This window comes from Haliaeetus leucocephalus, unplaced genomic scaffold, assembly GCF_000737465.1.
Source record: "Haliaeetus leucocephalus isolate CR32 unplaced genomic scaffold, Haliaeetus_leucocephalus-4.0 Scaffold240, whole genome shotgun sequence".
Classification (NCBI taxonomy): Eukaryota; Metazoa; Chordata; class Aves; order Accipitriformes; family Accipitridae; genus Haliaeetus; species Haliaeetus leucocephalus.
In genome coordinates, this window is record NW_010972676.1 from 8,395,518 (window position 1) to 8,417,152 (window position 21,635).

General features: G+C 39.8%; 1 protein-coding gene across 3 annotated transcripts in view; it reads right to left on the bottom strand.

The window, feature by feature from the left end:
- Positions 1-228: 228 nt before the first annotated feature.
- Positions 229-21,635, bottom strand: part of SPHKAP (SPHK1 interactor, AKAP domain containing) — a 54,892-nt gene continuing 33,485 nt past the window's right edge. The window contains exons 4-11 of one of the 3 annotated variants that reach the window (XM_010568312.1): positions 18,857-18,991; positions 15,626-15,881; positions 11,602-15,346; positions 7,970-8,149; positions 5,949-6,035; positions 3,878-3,930; positions 3,609-3,793; positions 878-1,021 (exon numbers count right to left, since the gene is read on the bottom strand). In XM_010568312.1, the coding sequence (XP_010566614.1) occupies positions 878-1,021; positions 3,609-3,793; positions 3,878-3,930; positions 5,949-6,035; positions 7,970-8,149; positions 11,602-15,346; positions 15,626-15,881; positions 18,857-18,991 (4,785 nt within the window). Of the gene's footprint in view, positions 1,022-3,608; positions 3,794-3,877; positions 3,931-5,948; positions 6,036-7,969; positions 8,249-11,601; positions 15,347-15,625; positions 15,882-18,856; positions 18,992-21,635 lie in introns of all 3 variants that reach the window. The other 2 variants (XM_010568313.1, XM_010568311.1) reach the window with 2 other exon arrangements.

The following is a 21,635-nucleotide window of genomic DNA, read 5'->3' on the forward strand; positions in this document are numbered from 1 at the left end:
ATTACTCCCTCTTACCAGGTAGGCACACTGAGGCACAGAGGTGAAATGACTCGCCCAAGGTCATGTGGCAGGTGTCTGGTGGGACAGGGTTAGAAACCTGCTGCCCTGACTTGCAGAGCTGTGTTCAGGGATATGCCAGGTGTAGCTAGACTGAACTGCATTGCCTCCAAGTGAAAAGGAATGAAGTTTTTAAGGGTAGTAACTGAGAGTTTAGATTTTATTTCCTTGAGAAGAAGACAGGAATCAGGAACAGCTATGGAAGAGAAATAATCACATGGAAAGAAACTAAAATGTGTTTTCAGCAGCTTTTTATTGTATTGTCTAGCTGCAAAGGTGTTAAGTGTTCAAAAGTTTGGGTGTGGTGTTTTGTTTTGTTTTTTACCCCTTAACAGACTATGGGGATTTAAAAAAAATAAATCAATTCTTTATCTAGGGATGTGAGTGTCTCTAGTCATCCTGGAACAAACTCTGGTTCTAATAGTTAAACTGTACAAATATTGGTGTTTTAAAACTGAATGTTAGTGTACTATCCCATTTTAGCTGATTGATTTACTCAAACTGAATAAAATGGAACATATTAGATAATTTAAGCTTTTACTGTGTAGTCCCCTCACTCAGAAGGCTAAAAATCCATCCCCTCCTAGTACAGTACATCCTATAGCACAATACGTCAAGAGTCCCTCATGATACAGAAAGATACAATACACCTTGGTTTCACTTTGCTCCTTGTTCAGTTGTGGAACGGACATGTGCTGTTTCTGTAGAGTTTGTATGTCGCTGCTCATTTTATTCAGTGATGTTCAGAAATCGGAGCGTTACACAAACCACTGCTTATTTAAACTGGAATAAAACAAAAATGCTGAACAGGTGAACTTTCTTAACCCAATTCAAGAAGCCAATCAAACAGACTTGGTGTCATCTCTCTTCCTTCCTCACTGAGCTTGCAGTACTGCACCACGGCATGAAAGATATCCCCCACCTTCCAGGACTTCCGTTGAACTAATTGCACAACATCTAAAAACTAAATAAAAAAACCAACAAAACAAGCTTAGGATTTGGTTAAGGTTTTGTTAAATGAATACACACAAACTGCTGTAAGACCATCCTTTGTAAATGCACTGCTGCATGAGGGAGTGGACACGATTCACTGCACAGCAACATAAAGGTTCTTTCTATTCATAAAACTTCAGAAATGAAGTTCCATAGATCCCCAGAGACTGGTCCAATCTCATGACGTTTTCTAAGTTAGCTGCTCTCATCAATTCTTATTTATTGCAATGAAAGTAAGAACAGTGAAAGTGAGCTTGATAAAGGATCACAACTTTCCTTGTTATCCACAACTTGCTGTCAAAATAATGGAAGTGTGACTATCCACTCTAAAGAAAAAAAATAAAATCCCTCTTCATTACCATTAGCTATATTTTAATTTATATTTAACTTTCTGTATTTCTACATAAACATCCCATAGTATTTTAAATATTCACATAGTACTGGTGAGAGGGAATCCTGGGTAAACTTCTGTCACATGAAGATATTTGCCACAATTGTGGTTGAATCACAGAGAGTATCTATATTTGATTTTTTTTTTAACTTCCAGATAAACCAGAGGTTAAGTATATGTTCTTAAGCAGCTGTAAAAAATCCTGAATTTTGTCCACTTTGTATTTAATAATGGGCTTCACAGTGTCATCCATCTGGTCCTGTTTTTTTCTGAAGCACATAAATGAAAATCAAAGCTTTTCATTTCTTTGAATTTCACAATCAATATCCAATTAGCTTGCTCCTTCTACATTTCCAGTTTTAAACTGCACAAGAAAATATTGTGTGTCTCTAGTTAGTGTAGCTGTTTGCTATTTACATACTGAAGCCTAAACTTTTAATATGTATTTTAATGATATTTAATAGGCACGCGATTTCCAAGAGCACTGTTGTAGGCAGGATGTGCTTCATTATTCTCTAGTGTATTTTTGCAATTGAATTAACTGTTTGCCAAAGCACATGGGTAAAGCTGACAGCTGTTTCTTTAATTAGATGCAATTTGGACTGTTGCTGCTGAATGCATTTTAAATTATGTTTATGATTCCCAAATGCATGTACTCAAGAAAATCAAACAATATCTCTGCTCCTCAAAATGATCTTCCCATAAAAGACCAAAATACTGATTTGTAATACTGTTTTCATTAATTGATTTGAATACTGTGACACTTTTTGTAAGTCTTAAGGCTTGAGCTGTTCCTGCTGACCTTAGAAATGGGACTGTTTTGGTCATTCCTGAAACGCTGAGTGGCATTTAGGGCTATCTACAATGGAGCACTAACTAATCATTTGGGAATAGACACAGTCTGCACTTCTTGTGGCCATTTTGGACTTCAGTGTTGCTCTTGGTGCTCTGGCTTGGACTAATCCCTCAGAAGGTTTCTCAGTTCTGGTAGTCTGTGTCTGTCTGCCCCTCTCCCTCTGGAAATAGACTTCTGCTTTCAAAATGGTGGTTGGCAGAGGCTAAGCTACACCTGAGCAGGAGCAAAAGAGTACTGGCACGCATAGCACTTTTCTATTGCTAGGCCAGGGGACGTGCTTCATAATTTCCACACAATGATGCAAAATATTTCAATCAGTCTAATTTACCAAGTAACAGATACCTGGTTGCAAATATGGTTCTACTGGAAACGCTGGTTGGTCACTGCCTGGGCTAAAACTGTCTCTTAGGGTAGTAATATAACATAAGGATATGCCTACACAGATAGGTCCATCCTGCCTATCTTCTGAACTTTCCATCAGCTCTGGTGCAGAAGCCTTGTAGTCTTGTTATGTCAGTGAACCTGAGCTAATATGGATTATCTTTATTTTGCCATTAGTATCTTCTGTACGTTTCAGCAGTGGGGCCCATTCCTTGGTGAGCAGCAATCCTTTTCTGCCAGCACAGAGTGACTATAAAGCCAATGTGTTTGGCCTTGGTAGATCTCATGTAAATGTAGGAGGAACTGTCAGGCCCCTGCAGTACCCTGCTGTATTCCCAGCTATAGCAATTTCTGAACAGCCAGGCACAAATTCAGACCTGCCTGCAGCTGCCCTAATCAGTGGTGTTGGCAAGGCAGAACCTGCATAAGGACTAAGGAATTTCAAAGCTGGAAATCTTAAGTCCAACTTAGGTCTCGCATCGTAGTCAGCTCTTACTGTCACTGAGGAGCAGAACTTTGTATGTGCGATGCCCACATGCAAGGGATTTTTATTTTTTTAAGCTACGTGTTTAAACTCCATGTAAGCCATCTGCAGCCCTTCAAATGCAGCCACATACGGACTCTCTGTTAATTCTGCCTTGAGCATTGATACTTAACGGCAGCACTGATACGAAAAAGTGAACAGATTCATCAAAGCATGTTATAGAGGCTTTGGAGAAGGTCTCATGGTGATACTGTTTCTTGTGCCATGGACGATCTACTAAATATTTCATGTACCTTAAATTCTGACACATTTAATCCTCTCCTCCCTTTCTGTAATAAACAGTAGGTTTTGCTATCTTGCTGTAATGATGATGTTTTTGCATCTGCTTTTAAGCTCAGTAACTTCAATAAAACATAACATAGCATGCCCAATTCTGTAAATACTACCTTTTCAATTCTGTTTTCCTGAGATTTCTTAAAATAGATGGTTGGAATTCCAAGTTCAGAAGCGGCTATCCACTGCAGGGTGGCTCGCAGCTCCGCATCGGGGCACTCTGGTTCCAGATCAAAGTTTATCACCAGCAGGTCCTTTTGACAATTAGCTGTTCCCACTGAAAGCCCAGAAGTACTTTCTGGAAAAATAATCCCAACAGTTACTGTGCAATTACTTGTCTTAACTTCAAATTGTATGCTTTAATTGATATGGTTCAACTTACCCTCTGTATTTTCCGTCTGTTCTTTAAGGAAAACCTTTTCTTCTACTAATTCACTTAGAAACAAACAACAACAAAGCTTATTAGTGATATTTAGGAACAGTCTACAACATTGCTTCATGATGGATAAACTTCTCCCTCAATGTAAGACCTAGAAAACTGCAAGAAAAAAGTTACGGAGGATGAAATAATAAAATGCTGAATATATTTCATTTATTTAATCTGTAAATCAGGAAAAGCTATGGGAATTGCAGCATTATTCCTGTAATAGGATGAAGTACTTGTACTGGTTTTGCACTGTGCATTACATTTCACCAGGATCTGTGTATCTTTACAGTTTACATAATGACAAGCAAATGACATTATGGCAAGACAGAGCAAGTCTCATACCCTGGGCGGAAATACTGAACTTCCAATGCCTGTGTTATGCAGTGCTCTACTCCTTGGCTGAACCTTTTCCAGTCTTGCTTTCTAGTTCTATCTTTCATAGTTAAATACGATCATAACTATTAATGACTTCAACTACTGCTGGTTTTAAATATATTAACTGTTTGGATAAACAAATTCTGTTTACACCTTGCAAAAATGTCCAAAGATCTTCATTTCTTATGTACTATTGCTTGCTTAAACTACAGGAAACAAACTCCAGGCATGTGGTCACTGCTTCAGCTTCCATTTCTGAACACAATATCCATGCTCATGTACATGTGTCAGGAGACTGCAAATTCATCATTGATGTTATGGCTATTGCATTCATTTCATCGCTCCTGGAGGGATAGCACTTACAATACACATTTCCACTGTCCCATTTTGCCTTCAATCAGGGGGAATGCTGCAAGTGTAAGATTTTGTTTCTAGTATGGAAGGGAGGACGCTACTCTTTACCACCCTCATTCACAGGATTTCAGAATCTCCCCCAAGGCTTCAAAGAATCAAGATTATATATACTTGTGTACTGGTTACTGTAAGATGTGAGAGGAAAGAATAAAACAGCAGCATCCAATGTATGGTTTGTCATGACATAGAATCATAGGTGCTGAATAACTTCCTTCCCATCAGATATTTTTCCGGTTCTCTGTTTGAACAGCAGATGTATTCTGTGCCTTGACTTTGATTTGTGGAAATACAAACTTCTCGTGCCTGTTGCCTAACACCTGAGAATAGCCCCTGAAACCTAACAAGGGGAGTAAAAAATTTATCCCTCTGGTCCTCAGAAATATAAGGGAGAGGGGTCATCTTTAGAAAGGTGTGTAGGAGGTATCACTGCCTACTACAAAGATGGGAATTTTTTAACAGGATTAGTTTCCAAATCAGCAGCTGAGAGACAATGCATGTAACTCTATAGAAACATGAATGCCCAGATTTCTTACAAAAAAAGAGCCTCTTCAAAGCAGGACAGTTGTAGTATAGTCTGGTAATAAGCTGTGAAGATTTTCTGATGTCACCGACTTCACAAAGTTCCCACGTTCAACGAGTGATGTTCAGTTTATACACTTCTGCAGTGGCCATGCCCTGACTGCATCGTGACATTCACCAGCTGGCAAGTTATATCAGGTTTCAGGGTACCAGAATCTTTAGGCAGGTACTTGCACACCTCGTGATAATTTAATTGCATGCTCAGTAGAAACATGCCCAGAAACAACAGGTAAGATGTACTTTGGGCCAAATTATTATTATTCTTGGAAAGAATGCTATCGTATTTTTTTCCTTTGACTTTAATTGATCCTTATTTTCTTGACCTTACTTGCTATTACAGCAGAGTTTTGATAATATTTGAAGTTATTCAGAGAAGAAAGTTCGCACAATGGGAAACCAATACAGCAGAAAACTGTCTTTTAGGCAGAGTGATTGGTGGATCCATATTCTCTTGAGAGAGTCACCTGGGTGGGTCTCCTGTAATCTTTCACTGCCTAGTGCTACCACTCTGCACAGATACCTGCATGTGCTTTTTTTCTGAAACTAACAGCAGGCTCAGCAGCAGGTGCAAAGCAGGGCTTGGCACATTTTAGATGGCGTAAACGATTTGCACTTAAAATTAGACTAAACATTAAGTCTCACTTCAGTGACTACTTACTTAATGATAGGAGAAGATGGCACGTTCTCCTGATAAATTTCCAGGTCCATAATGCCAAGACTGCTAGTTGTACTGCTGTTGCCATTGCTGACAAAGCAAAAGTTTAAATATTAGTGCCAAGCTGCACTGAACATGTCTCCATACATCTTTTTTTAATTTATTTATGTACAAAGCAAAGTGAGGAGGCTGCCCCCTGTTATGTAAAGTTCCACAAAATCAATTGGCTCAGCAAGTGGTTCGCAGAATGAAGCACACTAATCTGCTCAAAATAATGAGGCTTTTATTAAAATAGTTCTAGATGGAGCATGTATCAAATAGTGCTATAAACTGGAGAAAAAAATGGACTATCTTGTGAATGGCTTATGCAATGAACATTTGGCCTCAAACAAAAAAACCAGTTTGAATGAGTCCTTGAAAAGAAGGATTATCAGGTACAGAGATTCAGATACCTCTGAACGTGGTGAGTTACAGGAAGGCGTTTAGTTGCCCATCATACTACTTACCTGTTGGGTGACTCCATGCCCGTAACCAGCAGCAGTTTCAGTGTATTACATCATACCCCAAATACTACCAGGGATTTGATGAAACCCACAGGTACAGTGATGGCCCCTTATGTTTCTGACTACCTTGAAAGACTGAGATTTTCATTAAAGCCAGTGCTCATTGGGACCAGTAATACATAGAAATACTCTCTTATACTTCATTCTTGTGAAGAAGCCAAACATCTGAGAATATTTGGAAAAAATAGTACCAGTTCACTTTATAACATCATTATAAATTTGACAATGAATGTTTATGCAGATATTGTAATAATCTCATGAACAGGTTGTGAACTTGCTGGCTGCAAGTCAATTAGCACAAACAAGTTGATGGTGAGTCAACTTGAACCACATAATTTTTACTGGAAAAGCAACTAATAGTATTTTTCCTTATATTAGAAGGATTGATTAGACAGTTCCTTTCCCCATCAGGTTTTTCTGAGTCAATGTCAGCACACCATGCATTCAGACTTGCTGTAGCAATTTCTGTTTCAATGCAGAGCCAAAAGGCATAATACATTATCTCTCTCAAACCAAGGACTTTGTTAAATGTTGATACTACATTCATGGGACGAATGTTCACCCACACTGACAGGCAAGGTTTGTTCAGTATTTTTTCAGCTAGCCAACAGTGCTCTCTGACAGAGACTCTTTCTCTTCCCCGCTTCATTACCATACTGTCTTCCCTCCCTGCCATCTTAAACCCAAGAGAAAGATGTAATTACTTGACAATATTTTAAAACCTAATCTAAGAGCATGTGAAGAAAAAAATCTTGCTCAATTTGAAGTCGTGAAAGGGCTGAAGTCAAACTAACATCACTTTATTTAAACTGTAAGGACTAGGTAACATTTCTAAACACATGTCCTGACTTGAATAGGAAGAAAGAGCAGCACATTGCAATGGGAGCTCTGGAACTTATGCCTGCTCAGGGGGAACTCCATCATCCTCTGTTGATCTGCTCCCCTGTGCCAGTCTAAGCAGATCAGGGCTCTGCTCTGCTCTCAGTGCACAGATACTTGGTTGGAATAGCAGTCTCATCAATCTCAGCTAAGGAGATGCCAAAATAAACATTACAGTTTTTATGTAATAGTAGCAAATAAATCAAAGGAAAGACCATCGCAATTAGCTTGTCCAATGGCCCTTTCACTGTAGGACTGAGGCACTTGAGTGGCGCCGGGAAGCTTTTTCTTTGTCTGAATCTAGCTGCTCACCAACAATAAAAAGACCTGGCTGAGAACCAGAATGTGGCTATTTTTTTCCACCTTTTTAAAAGTAGAGAGATGAACTGTTGTTAGGTGTTTGTGTTTGTTTTGGGGTTTTTTGTTTTGTTTTGGGTTTTTTTTTGTTGTGGTTTTTTTTTTTTTTTACAGTATTCTGAATAAATCTCGAGCTGTTAACCCTCATTCTTGATGCATGGTAGTCGAATCATTGGCTTGGTTGATTAGACCATATTGTATACTGAGAACAGACAATATGGGTACCTCAGAGATCGCTCGCTGAGTTGTAAGTAGCTACTTGTGTCATCAGGATTGTCCTCATCGTTAGCTAGCTGGGACCAGCTGCCAGTGCTTTCTTCACTGCTGCTGAGATGGTTTGGAAATTCTTCAGCTGTTTTTGTCTCTCCTATGATTTCAGCATCTGGTCTGCTCTGAGGACTGTTGCTGGTAGGGTGATAAGGAAGGCACGTTGATATTGTAATATAGGCAAACAAACTGATGTCACCAATCTTCAAGCAATGCTGCTCATTAAAGTCAACCAAGCTGCAAAATTACACAGATGCAAGAGTTTGGACAAGTTTATAATTTATACACAAAGTCCAGCTGGACATATGGTCTGAGATGCTTTTTAAAAAGGATCTTCTTATGGCTGCTATAAAGAAACACAAACCAAAGTAAGCCTTATACTGAACTATGCATAGAAAAGGTTTAACTTGTACAAAAAGATTTTGCATGTACAAAAAGAACTGCTCACTGCATAGGCCTATTGCTTAATGAGCTTCAGTCAATCAGTGGTTGAAATATGTGGTATATGTTAGTGCAGAATGCCAGCATTTCTTGGAAATATATGTTGGCACTAAATCCCGGTCCTACTAATGGGTGAATAAGTTTCTTGCCAGGGTTTTCTACTCTGTTAGCATTGTAGATGCAAAAGAGGTCTAGAAGTAAAAGTAGGAAAGTATTGTGGGTTGTGAATCACTAATGAATCTTAGCCACCTTTGTTTTTTAAGATCTTTGCTGCTTAGGTTGGGGAAGGACAAAGTATTCTTTTTCTAGGTAGGTGTGCAGCAGGTAGTCAGAAACCAGATTGAATATGGAGCCCAGACTGAGTTTAGAAAATACAGGGTTAAAGGGAAAAATGCTTTATAATTCTGCACACTTGACATATGTCACGCACACACACACACATTTATATGACACATTTTTATATATTTACACACTCTCCCACAAATGCAAACACAAGCAAAAAATAAAACTATATTTACGGTAACTTTTCAGAGCAAAAGTGAACTTTGTGAAACTTAACATGGAACTTTTGATATGCAGGCAGAAAAGTATGTAATAATCCAACCACCCACCCCTCTTTTTGGATAATAAGAAAGAATTAATTGTACTGCTGCAGCACCAGAATAACAATTAAAACAAAACTAGTTTTGGGTGGTCTGCATTTGCAAGATCCCTCTAGAGAAGTTCTCGCCTCCAGACTTTTATGTATAGTTATGGCTGAGGTGCCCTGTCTTCAGTTAGAGCAAGAGATCACCCCCAAAATTCTATTGCTCCCAAGTAATTAACATGATTAAGAATATACCGAGACATTAATATTGTGGATATCTCCTTTTGCCATACTCTCATTCTCAGGACAACTGAGAAGTTGCTGCATGAATGCTGGATGCTAGAGAGAGGCAGCCTCCTGTACAGGGAGAATGGGACTTGTTTGCCTGAGGGCCTCTGCTCTATCAGGCAGTCAACATCTGTCAAATACCTACGCCTGTCATCCCTGACCCCTCAGGTACAAAACTTGTCATCTGTAGTAACATGAAGGCACTGGGCAGCCAGGTCACAGGGTAGTGGTGTTATTCAGATTTTTAATCCAGGGCAGGCAGCACCTAATACTTGGTCCAAAACATGAGAGATTTTTGTGGGCGTTGTTACTTGCCTTTGGGGTTTTATTTGATTCATTATGCAATTACATCTCAGACTAGCGATGCTTTGAACTGACAGTTCCCTGCTTCTGAACAGTCAGTTGGAACGGTTTCTGTGTCACCGTGATAGGACTGGGTCTGTTGCACTGCCTACGTACAAGAAACAACTCTTTTTCCTTGCTGAAGACCTTTTCCCCAGGCCTGCGTGGCTTTTTTTAATTTTTTTTTTTCTTCTAATTGACTCTACGTCTGCTTGATATTTTGCCTGAAGTCCTATGTGCCTGTACCTACACTAGCAAATAATTTCATGCAGTAGGAGTGGATCAAAGCAATTGGTGCTGATGCTTTTATATTTACATATATGTATTTTTTCTAGGTTTTTACTTCAGTCTAGGCTTGGTCCAGACAGCCATGCCACAAGTGATTCAAATCCATGTGAAGAACCACTGGAAGCTTTGCCTTCCCAGTAGGGGTACGAGCACATCTGGTACACACTTGTGCAGCTTCTAGTTGAGATTCCTTTAAAAGAAATCCGTGTTGCACGCTGCAAACAGACCCGAAGCATGGACATGGAGACAAGATGATTCAGAACTGCACTGCATTGCTGCACCAAAATGCTCATGTAGGTGTAGCCTCTGGTTACTAAAACTGCCCTGCCAATCCTACTGCTTTAAGCTTCCCATAGCCACTTTGGGAACTCTGCATCAAAGGCAGAGGAAAAGTTGTTATTAAAGGACTCACAAACTGTGCAAAACCAACTTCATTTTCAAAGAGTCAAGACTCCAAACAGGTAGATTTCTAAATGTATCTTATTAAAAGTAGGTCGCCTTTGAAGGAAGAGGAAGGTTAGTGGGGGAGAGTCAGTATGAAAGAATAGTGACATTATGATAATTATCCACCTAACTGCTACCATACACAGTAAAGTACATGCTTTCTCACTTCAAGCAGAGCTTTGTCAAAAGTCAAAACAGAGCACTGCCTAGAATAAAATGAGCTACAAAATGGTTTCTAACACTAGCACCTGCACTCTTTCTAGCACTCTGAGATAATGGGGTGCTGCAGTGCTCCAAGTGATTGGCAGTTTAGATACCATTAAAGTAACAGATACGATGAAGAAATGTAGTTAAAAAAAGGTAATGCCTTGAGAAAGAGCCTTGATCTTAACCTCACAGCATCCACAACAATCCGCTGCATTTGTACTGCACTCTCATATTGGGCTTACACTTTGCCTTAACCAAAGCAAGTTGCAGATTCCTCAACAAAAGGAGTACAACTGTAAGGAGAGGGTCGTAAGCTGTGGTATAAACTCCGTGAAATTAAATTAAAATAAAATGAATTGCTATTATTTTCTCTATCTAAATTCTACCAGAGATGTCTTGAACCAAAGGAGGCAAGGTGTGCTTTTAATTACTATTTTATTTCCTTCACTAAAGAATTTTTATTACTTGTTGCTCCAGACTGTAAACATAGAGCTGAACTTCAAGCTCTTGGAAGTCTGGTCTTGTTTCCGGGTACACAAAGCATTAGTTATATGAACAAGCATAGCAGGGAACTACAGGTCAAATTCTGCTATCTTCTGTTTTACACTAACACTGATTTTTTTTTTTTTTTTTTTTTTTTTTAAATTGAGATATCAGCCAGCGCTAAATGAAATTTCAAACTTTGTCCGTCTTTCCTGTCTTGACTATGGAAGACTTAAATATCTGTAGAGAGAAAACTTACTTGTCTGTGTAGTATTAGATTTGAATCTCAGAAACAGCATGGTCATATTCAATGTAAGTTTGCTCCAGAAATTGGCACTGTGATACATGATTGGGTGATTTTATGCTATTAGAAACCTGTAGTCAGAACTTAGCCTGTTTATTTCTTTAAAAGTGCTTCTCTTCTTATCTTCTTTCTTTATCAAAATAATTTTTACTGGGAAATTACAACAAACACCAAAGCAATGTGCTGATTTGCTGTTTCATCACTTACCTATTTTGCAGGGAACTGGAAACCACGTGTTTCCCACCCAAAGCTTCTGGAGGCTTCTCTTTGCTTTGATGCTCCTTTTCAGAAGGGCCACATGAAGTTAAGGACTCCAGGTCTTTACCTGTCTCATCTCGTTGATCAGTTTCTATCTGAATTAAAGGCACTTCCCTGTGCTGACCTGCAGGGAGGCATCCAGGGCTCTTTGTATGCTCTTTTTTCTCATCCAAATTTACTCCATCCCTTTTGGGTTTTGATTTAATCCGAGTTGCCCTTTGGGGGTGTTTGCTTTCCAGCACATGAGCTTGGCTTGTATAATCAAAGGAATCCTGCTGGACAACAGTTAAATTTTTACCACTTTCGACAATATTTGCAGCCAGTCTGTTTGCATATTGTTCCACATGTGGTGGGGAATCACTGTGAAATTGGTCTGCCTCTGCAGCCTCTGCCTCATCTGCTATGATTTTGTTCTTGCGCATTAGAGATTCAATAGAACTTGCCCACGTCTCATGAATCAACATATCTGTTATCTGGTCAGTCTTGCATCTTTGGTACAGGCATGAGTCAGACTTGCAAAGACCTGAAGAAGCCACAGTACTGACTGGCTGTACACTTAAGGAATCTTGGTGATGGTGGGCAAATCCATCTAATGAATTTGCCTTAACTGGGACATTAACTGTTAGCCTAGAGCCTGATGATCTGCTGTCAGGCATTGATGATTGCCTAAAGCAAAAAGGTGATCGCAGAGAGGGTGGCAGCAAATTGCCACACCAGTCCTTTGAATTCTGAGGTGAAGATATGTTATCTTTATTTTCCTTTTCTATTTCTCTTAGCATATACCTATAAAATTCTTCTGTTATACTTTCTGTGCTGGACTGTTTGGATGGGCAACTTGGTCTTACATTAAGGTGACCATTTTTCTTGGCTACCTGTTCCAATGCAGAAGTTAAGATGTTGTTTGCATTTTTTCCTGCATAGTAATCCAGTAATAAATCAAAACCTCTTCCTTCATTTTCCATCTGGTTCACCATAAATCTTGAAAATTCATCTGTAATACTTTCACAACTAGACTGCTTTGAGACAGAACTTGTCTGGCTCACAGGCTGACCAAAGGTGTTCATTAGGCCTAGGGTGTTGAAAGAGGCTTTTGAATCCGAGTCCTCCTCTGGTATGCTCTCACAGCTTGAGGCCTTGGCTCGGCTCCATCTTTCACAGTGCAGCCTATTCCTGGGGTGGTTTGGACCTTGCCAGATGCTATCAACCATGGAGAGTTCGGTGAGGTTCATGATCTTGGCAGCCACTTCATTTGCAAAGATACTGACTGAATCTGGTGTGTCCTCAAGGTTTATGGATTCATCTACTACTCGATTCATCAACCTTTCCTTTAGCTCAGGGTGCTCATCTGTTTTTCTTTTTATCTCACTAAGTCTAGGTGCCCTGTGCTTCCGAACAACTGAACCATTAGCATGGGTTTCCTTTTTCCTTTTCATGGTTCTGCATGATAAGCTCTGGGTCACCAGATATTCATTGCCTTTCTTCCATGCACAGAACCAGGGTTGCTTTCCATTTGAATTTTCAAGACAAATGGCAGCTATTTCTGTTGCCATGGAGACAACTGTTTCTGCCAATTCTTCTGCAAAATCTGTTATACAATATTTGTCCTTTGAATGTTTCACCTGTAGCACAGGCTGAGAAGGAAGCAAGACATGATTTCCTAATAAAGACAAGCTAACCTGAACATCATTATTTAGCACAGCATCACACTTATGCTTGGCCTGGTTTTCTGTGTTTATGGTGGCACTGGAAGACAGCTGTTCTTGAACACCATGCCTGCATTCATTGTTTGCAAAAGTATTTTCTCTGTCTGAAAATGATCTGTAGTCTTTCTTCTGATGATGATTGTTACTCTGATTTGGGGATTTGTAACAGTCTCGTGTGGTTCTTTTCAGGTATCTTTTCTTGGGAGATGTTTTTGCAACAAGTGTGTTATGCCCTGTAGCTCTACTTGTTGGTTCTGAATTCAGTGTGGCACTTTCCTTGCTATTTACATCTTTCACATTACTTTTCCTAGTGTTTGTGACATTTCCAAGATCTTTGCTAGCCCTAGTGCTGTAGGATGTACCAAATGGCTGAACAGCAGAGTGATCAATGGGGCTGTGTGAAGTTTCACATGCAGTTGCCCGTGTTGACCATCCTTCTGCTCTTGTTACTTTCTCTACTTTTGTGCCCTCAGAAAAGAAGGGAGAACACTCTTCAACTTGTCTTATGTCATTCATCTTCTTGAAAGTGAAATACATTATGTTAAAAAGCAACTCGTTTGCAGTGTCCATGAAAATGTCTTGTGTACTTGAGCTGTTTTCTGAACAGGGGTGTAGCTGTCTCTTCTTCCTAACCTCTTCAATAGAATGTCGTAGAATAATATTGGATAAGTTTTGTGCAAGTTCATCCCTGATTACTTCATCAGTGTGTGGAATCCGTGGCCTTGCTGCTGTTTCAATAATTTTTCCATTTATAGTTTCCATAAAATGCCCTACGTTTTTGTATGTGTTGGGTTTTGTCAAAATTACTGATGCCTCTTTGAGAAGTGCTTCTGCGATGCTATCGTTTAGCTTCTCCATGCTGCTTCCTATAGCTATGCTACAATGAAGAGTAATGGCTGCAGAAGTCTGAGCAGCAGACATAAGTCCGCTCGAAGTTGCAGGGTACTTCTCTTCCTTTGTTTCCCCCAGACCACAGACAGCTACAGCACTTGCTACTTGAGTCATGCCACACAGTGCAGATGGAAATGAATATTCTGTGCTAGCACAGTCATCAAGTAGCTGTGAAGATGTTGTGTGTAGGTCCTCACTATCAACCACTCCGCTTTTAGAGTCTGTGGCTTCTTGATCCCCTCTGAATTTTTCTGCAGCCTGGGGACTGGAAATGGTTCCAATAACAGTGGCTGCACAAGCCAGGGCCACTTCCAGTGCGCTCTGGCCGTGTCCGTTTGAATGTTCTTCCTCAAAGTAATCTGAAACTTCAGCAGAACTTCCTGATTCAGTCCAGTGGCACAGGTTGGGGAACGCAGACCCTGGCCAGTCAGATATATTCTCAGAACTGTCTGGACTTTGCACTATGACGATCTTTGGAAGTTCATTCCACGATCGGTAAGCAGATACGTCTTCTGACTTACAGGAGCTTCCTATGGAGATGCTGACTGCAGCCTCCTCACTAAAAGTGGGTTGAGACTGTGATAGTCTAATGAACGCATCTTGCAGAACAGATTCTGCTAAATTTGTGGCATACTGACCTGTAGTCGCCCGCTCATTTTGCGAGGGAGGATCGGTTTTCCTGATACTTGCCCAATCCTCTCCATCTGTCTTACTGCTGTGTTTTGCTGTTGGGTCATACAGAGGCCCCAGCTCCTCTTTAGCCATTTTGGTTAAAGGTACATCTTCTAACGTGTGCGCTGAGCAGGAAATTTCAACCTCGCCCGTCAAATTAGTAGTACTAAAGGATGAAGTAGCTCTTCGAGCTAATTCCTTCTGCCAGAGTATTTCCTGGTCTGACTTATCTTCAGGTTGTAAGATGCCATCTTCAGCCACAACATTCACAGCTTCAGAGACTCTAGTAGCTGCATTATCTTTATTAATGCAGTTCCCTTCAAGAATGAATGGCAACCTGGCTTTTCTATAGTGGAGATTTTCAAATCCCTTTCCTTTATTTTTTTTGACATCTGAAGATGCTTCTGAAACACTTACTTTTTCATGACCTATTAAAAGAAAAATAAGAAATTAGTTTTTGCAGAATACCCTGTAACTTTAAAAACAGCTGCACAACTGTGTAATGCGTTACTGCTCTGTGAAACTACGGCACAGCCATGTATCCATGTCTTTGAACAACAATTTAAAAATATGAATGGCTGTCCATTTTCTAAATTACAGATAAATATATGCACGAATTAACATCAAGTGCAATTTCTGTGAGCATTGCCATGGCTGTTTTGCAGTACGAACAACAGCAGTATTATGCTCAGTCCCATTGCTTTTACCAGTTTTATATTCATCACCCTCGTTGTCATCCTCAAGGTGCTCGGATGCTGTGAGGAAATCTTCTTCTATTGAAGACACTGAGCAGTTTGTGTCATCCTCAGGCTTTAAGACATGCGCTTCTATCTGCAGCTGCCTTTCCTGAACGAGCTCAAGTCCAATCAGAAACTTGTTTATTTCAAAAATGATGCAGCTTGCGCTGTTTTTCCTGTCCCCCCTTGCACATTGAACCAAGCAGACATCTGCCAGCCAAGGACACTAGAGGGGAAAAGAATCTCAGTTACTTAATTAAAAAAGAAAACTTATTTTAATCTTCCCTCTCTATAAATATCTTGGGAATGTTGTTGCAAAAAGGCAATACAATTTGTCATTTAGATGTTTGTAATGCAGCGTGCAGTTACATATATGCCAAAATAAGACTGCCTGGACTGACAACTTTTGTTATACAGGAGTTTTAGTAGAGAACCCAGCTGTACCACAGGGGCATCTTTATTTTGTTGAAATTACCAAGTGGTTTGTTTTCAGTCAACTTCTTGTTTTAATGACAGAGACTTACGTGCTTTTAGCCATGTCAGAGTTAGCCATCTGACATGTTATTAATGGTCTCATACCACCCAGTATTACCTGCCTCTTGAGGGAATCATTTGTGGGCATGAATTCCTTTTCGGGATAATTTCTGTTGCAACACTTGTTTGAAGGCAGTCCTGTAAATACTGGCTGGCGAGATTAAGAGCAGGTCACCTTCAGATGTTCCTACAGACTGTTTTAAAACAGTGTTTTATTTTGTTTCTTTGCTCTTCTTCCTCTCATTCCTTATTTGCCCAAAGCCCCGTTATTTCAGACCAGGCTCCACTGTGTACTGCGCTGAGCCTTTATATAAAACTATCTTACCCAAAGAAGCTGTACAATTAAGTTGAAAGTTGGACAGAAACTGAGAGGAAGGAACCCTTGTTATCCTCATTTTATTGATATTAAAACTGTTGGATATTTATACAACTACAAAGCTAAGTTGATATCTCTGCATGGGACTAAGTTTGCGGTGTGGATGTACTCTGAAGCAAAGCCAAGCTTTTGCAGCTTGTGATCTTGTGCTTTAACTTCAGACCCCAGGAAGGAGCCAGCTTGAGTGGAACCAGCTCTGGATCGAGGAAGTAGAATTTAAGCTGTGCAAAAGATGCCCTGGACCCCCTGTGCATTTGCACAGTATCTAGCATAATGTAACCCCATCCTAGGTCTTTTGTCTTTGAGTGTGAATTCAAAGCAAATATCTAGTAATAAAGGGAGTGGGATGACTATTATGTTTATTAGCCTGCTCTTCCTCTCCACCTAAAAAATGTATTTGAAGAAAAAACCAGATAAATTAATGTGTTTAAAAGTCAAAAGAGAAAATACAGATTTTTTTTTTTTAACTAGCTGCTAAGAAATTGTTGCTGAATCAGACTTGAGCATATACTATATTGTGAAAAATGTTATTAAAAACAGATGCAGCCTTAGATTGAACATTCCCCTGCTGTTTCTCCAGTCCACAGTTTGCAGGGTTGTACTTGTGAAAAGGGCTGAGGGGGCAGAATAAAAATCCTTGTATGAAAACTATGCGAGTCTCCTTACAAATTAAATTCTCTGGAAAGCCAAACAAATGTAAGGATGAACATAGCATGTGCTTATCTGGCCAATAAATGTCACCCAGCCTCAATGCAAAGCTTTACTCATCTTATGGGGTGGAAATTTAGGTTAGTTCTCATTTGTCTCTTGCCTGCACTCTCACCGAGAAGGCTGCCATTCTCAACGGCTGCACTCTTTCAGAGATGGGGATGACTTGGGTACTTGAGTCATCTTATTCAGGCCTCAGAACAACCTTGTATCTATTGCAGCAGCTTCCCCCCAGGGAGGTGGGGTTTGGAGCTCCACTGCTCTCACCGTGGGCTTGTGCTCTTTTTTTTTTTTTTTTTTTTTTTTTTAAATTTTTCTAAATTCAGCCATTAGTCACAAGTGGCAAGAAAGATCAATAACCAGGCAATTTCTCTCTTTAAAGATCAGCGTATTGGTATAACATAAAATTCAATGATCTTTGCAATACAGCTGTTCCAGGGCCTGCTACCTGAAGACTTTTGTACACAAGTTAATTTCAGTGAAAAAAAGTTTTCTGCTTTCTTTTTCTGCAGCAGATAAAACAAGATACCTGCTCGTTTTAAGTTTGCTGAGATAGTTTTGTAGTCCAAGATAACTCTGCAGTTTTAATGAAGCTGTTCCCAATTCATGCTTGGCCAAATGAGATCAGAATCAGGCTGAAAAATACTGAAGTATTTTTCATTCTTTTTCTTTACACAGACATGAACAGGCATAACAAATGATAAAAATGGAAAGAAGGAAAAAGACTTTTATTACGATAAGGAGTTAAGCTTCTGGAACTTGTGTATTAAAATGCCTTTAAGCAAATGTTACTGTTTGCTTCCTTTCTCTATGTGGTGTCATTAAGAGGAATTCTTGGCCTCCAGATCACAGATGGGGAATATTTCATTGGCAATAATGGGAGTAAAGGAGTTAGCATGAGAACTTTGCTTTTGGCTTCTTAAAATGTTAAGTTTTAATTAATGCATTAATTACTTTTTAAGTTGACAGAAGCTAAATGAGGTATCAGCTCTGATATGGTTAACGTAGCTTGGTATTTTCCATTGTCACATTCAAGTTTACAATAGCCTCTAGGATCTTCAAGTCCTATTGTCAGCTCTTTTCTGAGGTGCATGCATGGGAGAAGATGGACTGGGAACAAAAGTGGGAAGTAGCAAGACTTCACTTGAAAGGGAGTCTGTAGGATCTGTGGCCCAATCTAGCTATGTGCACAGAAAAAGTGTTACATCTTTCCTTTCCCTCCTCTGTGCCACCCTTCTGACTCCTGCTACTCTTGAAATCTGGGCTTATGAATCATCTCTGCCCCCAATGCCTGCCTTCCCTGAAGGATCAGCCACTAATATGGCTTAAAGCATTATCAGCTGCAACCCAGACATCCACAGGATCTAGAGGGAATAGCAGAATCTCTCTCCTATCTTTGTGTCGCTGCCCCGCCGCCATGCACACTTAACAGGCTTTTGTTAGATTTATTTTTTTATGTTTGCAAACTCCCACCCATCTCTTAAACTGGTGCAAGGTCTTTGCTTTCAGCTTCCTTTCTTCCATTTTCCAAATTCTGTCCTTCACAGGTGTGATGTGATCTTAAAGATGAGTTTGATTCCTACCTGGGGAACTCCATAATCAGCCTGAAGGTTTCCTGATGCTAATCCACTCAGCAGGACTATTTCATTTTCCTTTGGTGGCTGTACGTTCATCGAACTGATGAGTTTGGGGAGATTTGGAGAGACGCTGATCAACCTCTGTAGTATGAAAGATAGATTTTTGCTCTCACGTAATGAAGTCTGAGTTGCACAGTTATATTCATAAATATCAAAATGAAATACCACTTACAGGCGTCCCTTTAGAAAGCTTACTTGAACTTACTACTTTGAGTGGATTAAAAATAAAACTGGCAGTGTTAAAATGCACATTTTTTCTTTTGAGCTATCAGGCAAGACAACGGTGACAGTATGAACTTCTGCACAGCTGTCCAGCAGGACAATCTGTCATCCCTTACATTGTCATGTGCTAAACGGCTTGATTGTATTTGTGCATCTAAATGCTTGTCCTTCCTATCACAAGTGAGTTCCTGAGAGACTGAGAACACTGTGTCTGTTATTGTCTAAAACAGAAAAGATTCTGTGAGTATGGTAATGAGAACAGGGCAAATCTTCTGATTTTCCTCCAGGCGTATGACAAGCAAGAAACCAAAGGGAAAGTTAGCTGGAAATTGCTGATCAAATTGATGCAATGCTAAACCTGGCATAACAGGAGCATTTAATACACAGATGAAATATGCATTTCTTTGCTGTTCCACTGGACACCTTCAAGACCTTTCATTTGAAATGATACAATCTTTTTCTACCTGTTACATATTTGCTAGGCCAAAAGTGGTAATAGTCACAACATGAATGATGCTACAAAACATAGATTTGTATCACAACACTGCTAGGAGTCCCCAGTGTGTGCAGGAGACATCTGTGCTCCTTTGTCTACAAAGGCCAGACCAAAAGGCCAATACCTACTCTAAGAGCGCTTGCAGTTCTTTTCTGCCAGGGATCTCAGTGTGCTTCCTTTATGAACAGGGAATCAAGGATGACTCCTTGCAGAGGAAGTAAATACCACCTCCATTTTATGCCCTAACACAGCCCATCAAACGGCAAAGCCATTAAGGGAATGCAGATCTCGGGCACCCAGCTGTATGCTTCAGTTATTATGCAATTCAATGATACTTCACTTTTTCCTTTTCATCATAAGCTCGCAGTACTGTTATTTTCCTCAGAGTAAATTAGGTAAAATAAAACTTTCTGGCTTAGCAAATCTAATTCAGTTTTGGGGAACAATTCACTTTTCAGTAGACTGATCTTCAGATGAGGCTAAGTATCTGTATTTGACATAACTAAATTCAGTGCTTCAATTCGGTTTGACATTTCAGTATAGTACAAAAAAAAATTCTCATCCCTTTCTTTTTTCAAATTATAGCCTTTCTGTTATCACACACATTTCTCTATGTATCTCTATTTTTCTACTGCCTAAATTGCCACATTTTATCAGATCTCTTGGCGAGGAAACCATGGCTTTTTGTGTTATCTTTTACTTCGGTTCCTTACCTTTTGTTCAGAATAAAAAAGGAAAAGTCTGGAGAGATGATTATTTTACACCAAAAAACCCCAATTTAACCCATTCCAAGGTTAAATGGGTAATGCAAAATCCTAACAGTACCTATTAGTAAATAGTTATATATTTCATATAAACAACAGCTATGCTAGCATCTTTAAAATTCTTCTATGAAATGCTTCCACCACATCAGTGTTGTATAAAAAATCCACCCTGCTCCAAGCTAATTTACACAAACTGCATATTATACACAAAAATTGTGATGAGGGTGTTTCCTCTTAGAGAAGAATACACAGTACCTGTGCTAGTAGTGAATTTTTAGTATGTACACTGAAAACTAAAAGAAAAGAATCATTTTCCAGTCATGGCTAATAAATGTGTTGACTCTGCACCAGAAACTACCTTTCTAAAACGCAGCCAGGTATTGCGGTCTCTCTGTTACCAGTCCCCCCCACGCGCCGGGTGGGGAGTGCCAGCTGTGGGCATGTTGGGGTGCAGCGCTTTGGGGAGCCGACCGGGCTCTGCTGCGAAGGAAGAGCTTAGGGCTCTATGAAGCACACAGGCGGTGAATGCACCACTGCGGCAGGGCTGATAGGTAAAAATCATGCAGCTGCTTTGAAAGGTGGTATGTGCTTGTGAGGGAGTAATCTCATCTCCAGGCACTGTAAAGGATAGCTGCATGAAGCCAGTTTAAGTTGGCTTTTACAGATACCCAGTTCTAAGATTGAGAGAGAAGCTTTTGGTGTTTCCTTATGATTTGCTGCAGCTTTTGTTCCTAAATAAACATTGTAAACAATAATAAAACCATTGCTTATTAGAAAACAACCAGTGCTTCTGTGGGTTCAGTAAAATTAAACCTCTCGAGCTGTTCTGCACAGTTAACCTGCTGATTCAACAGAAAAATTGTTTTGCTGCAAGAAACCGTATTTATTTTTGACATCTGAATTTTCACAGATCCAGGATGCAGAAAACAGCATAGAAAAGCAGTGCCTGCTAATGAATGACTTGTAGGAGGCAACAAGATCCCAGCATTGCTTTTCCTCCCATGAGCTGAAAGTGGTTTCAGCAAACCAACCATACTGCTTTACTGAGGAAGTCCCTGCATATTGTCAGGAGATCCTACCTTTGTTCTCTTACCACATATTGCTGCTGTATTGCGTGTCGATCGTGGGCACCAAGCCAGGATGATGAAAATGAACTGATAAAGGAAGATGTAAACTCAAAACTGACACCAGGCCATATCTTCAAAATGTGACTTTCTCAGATTTGAGGTTTTTTTTTTTCAAA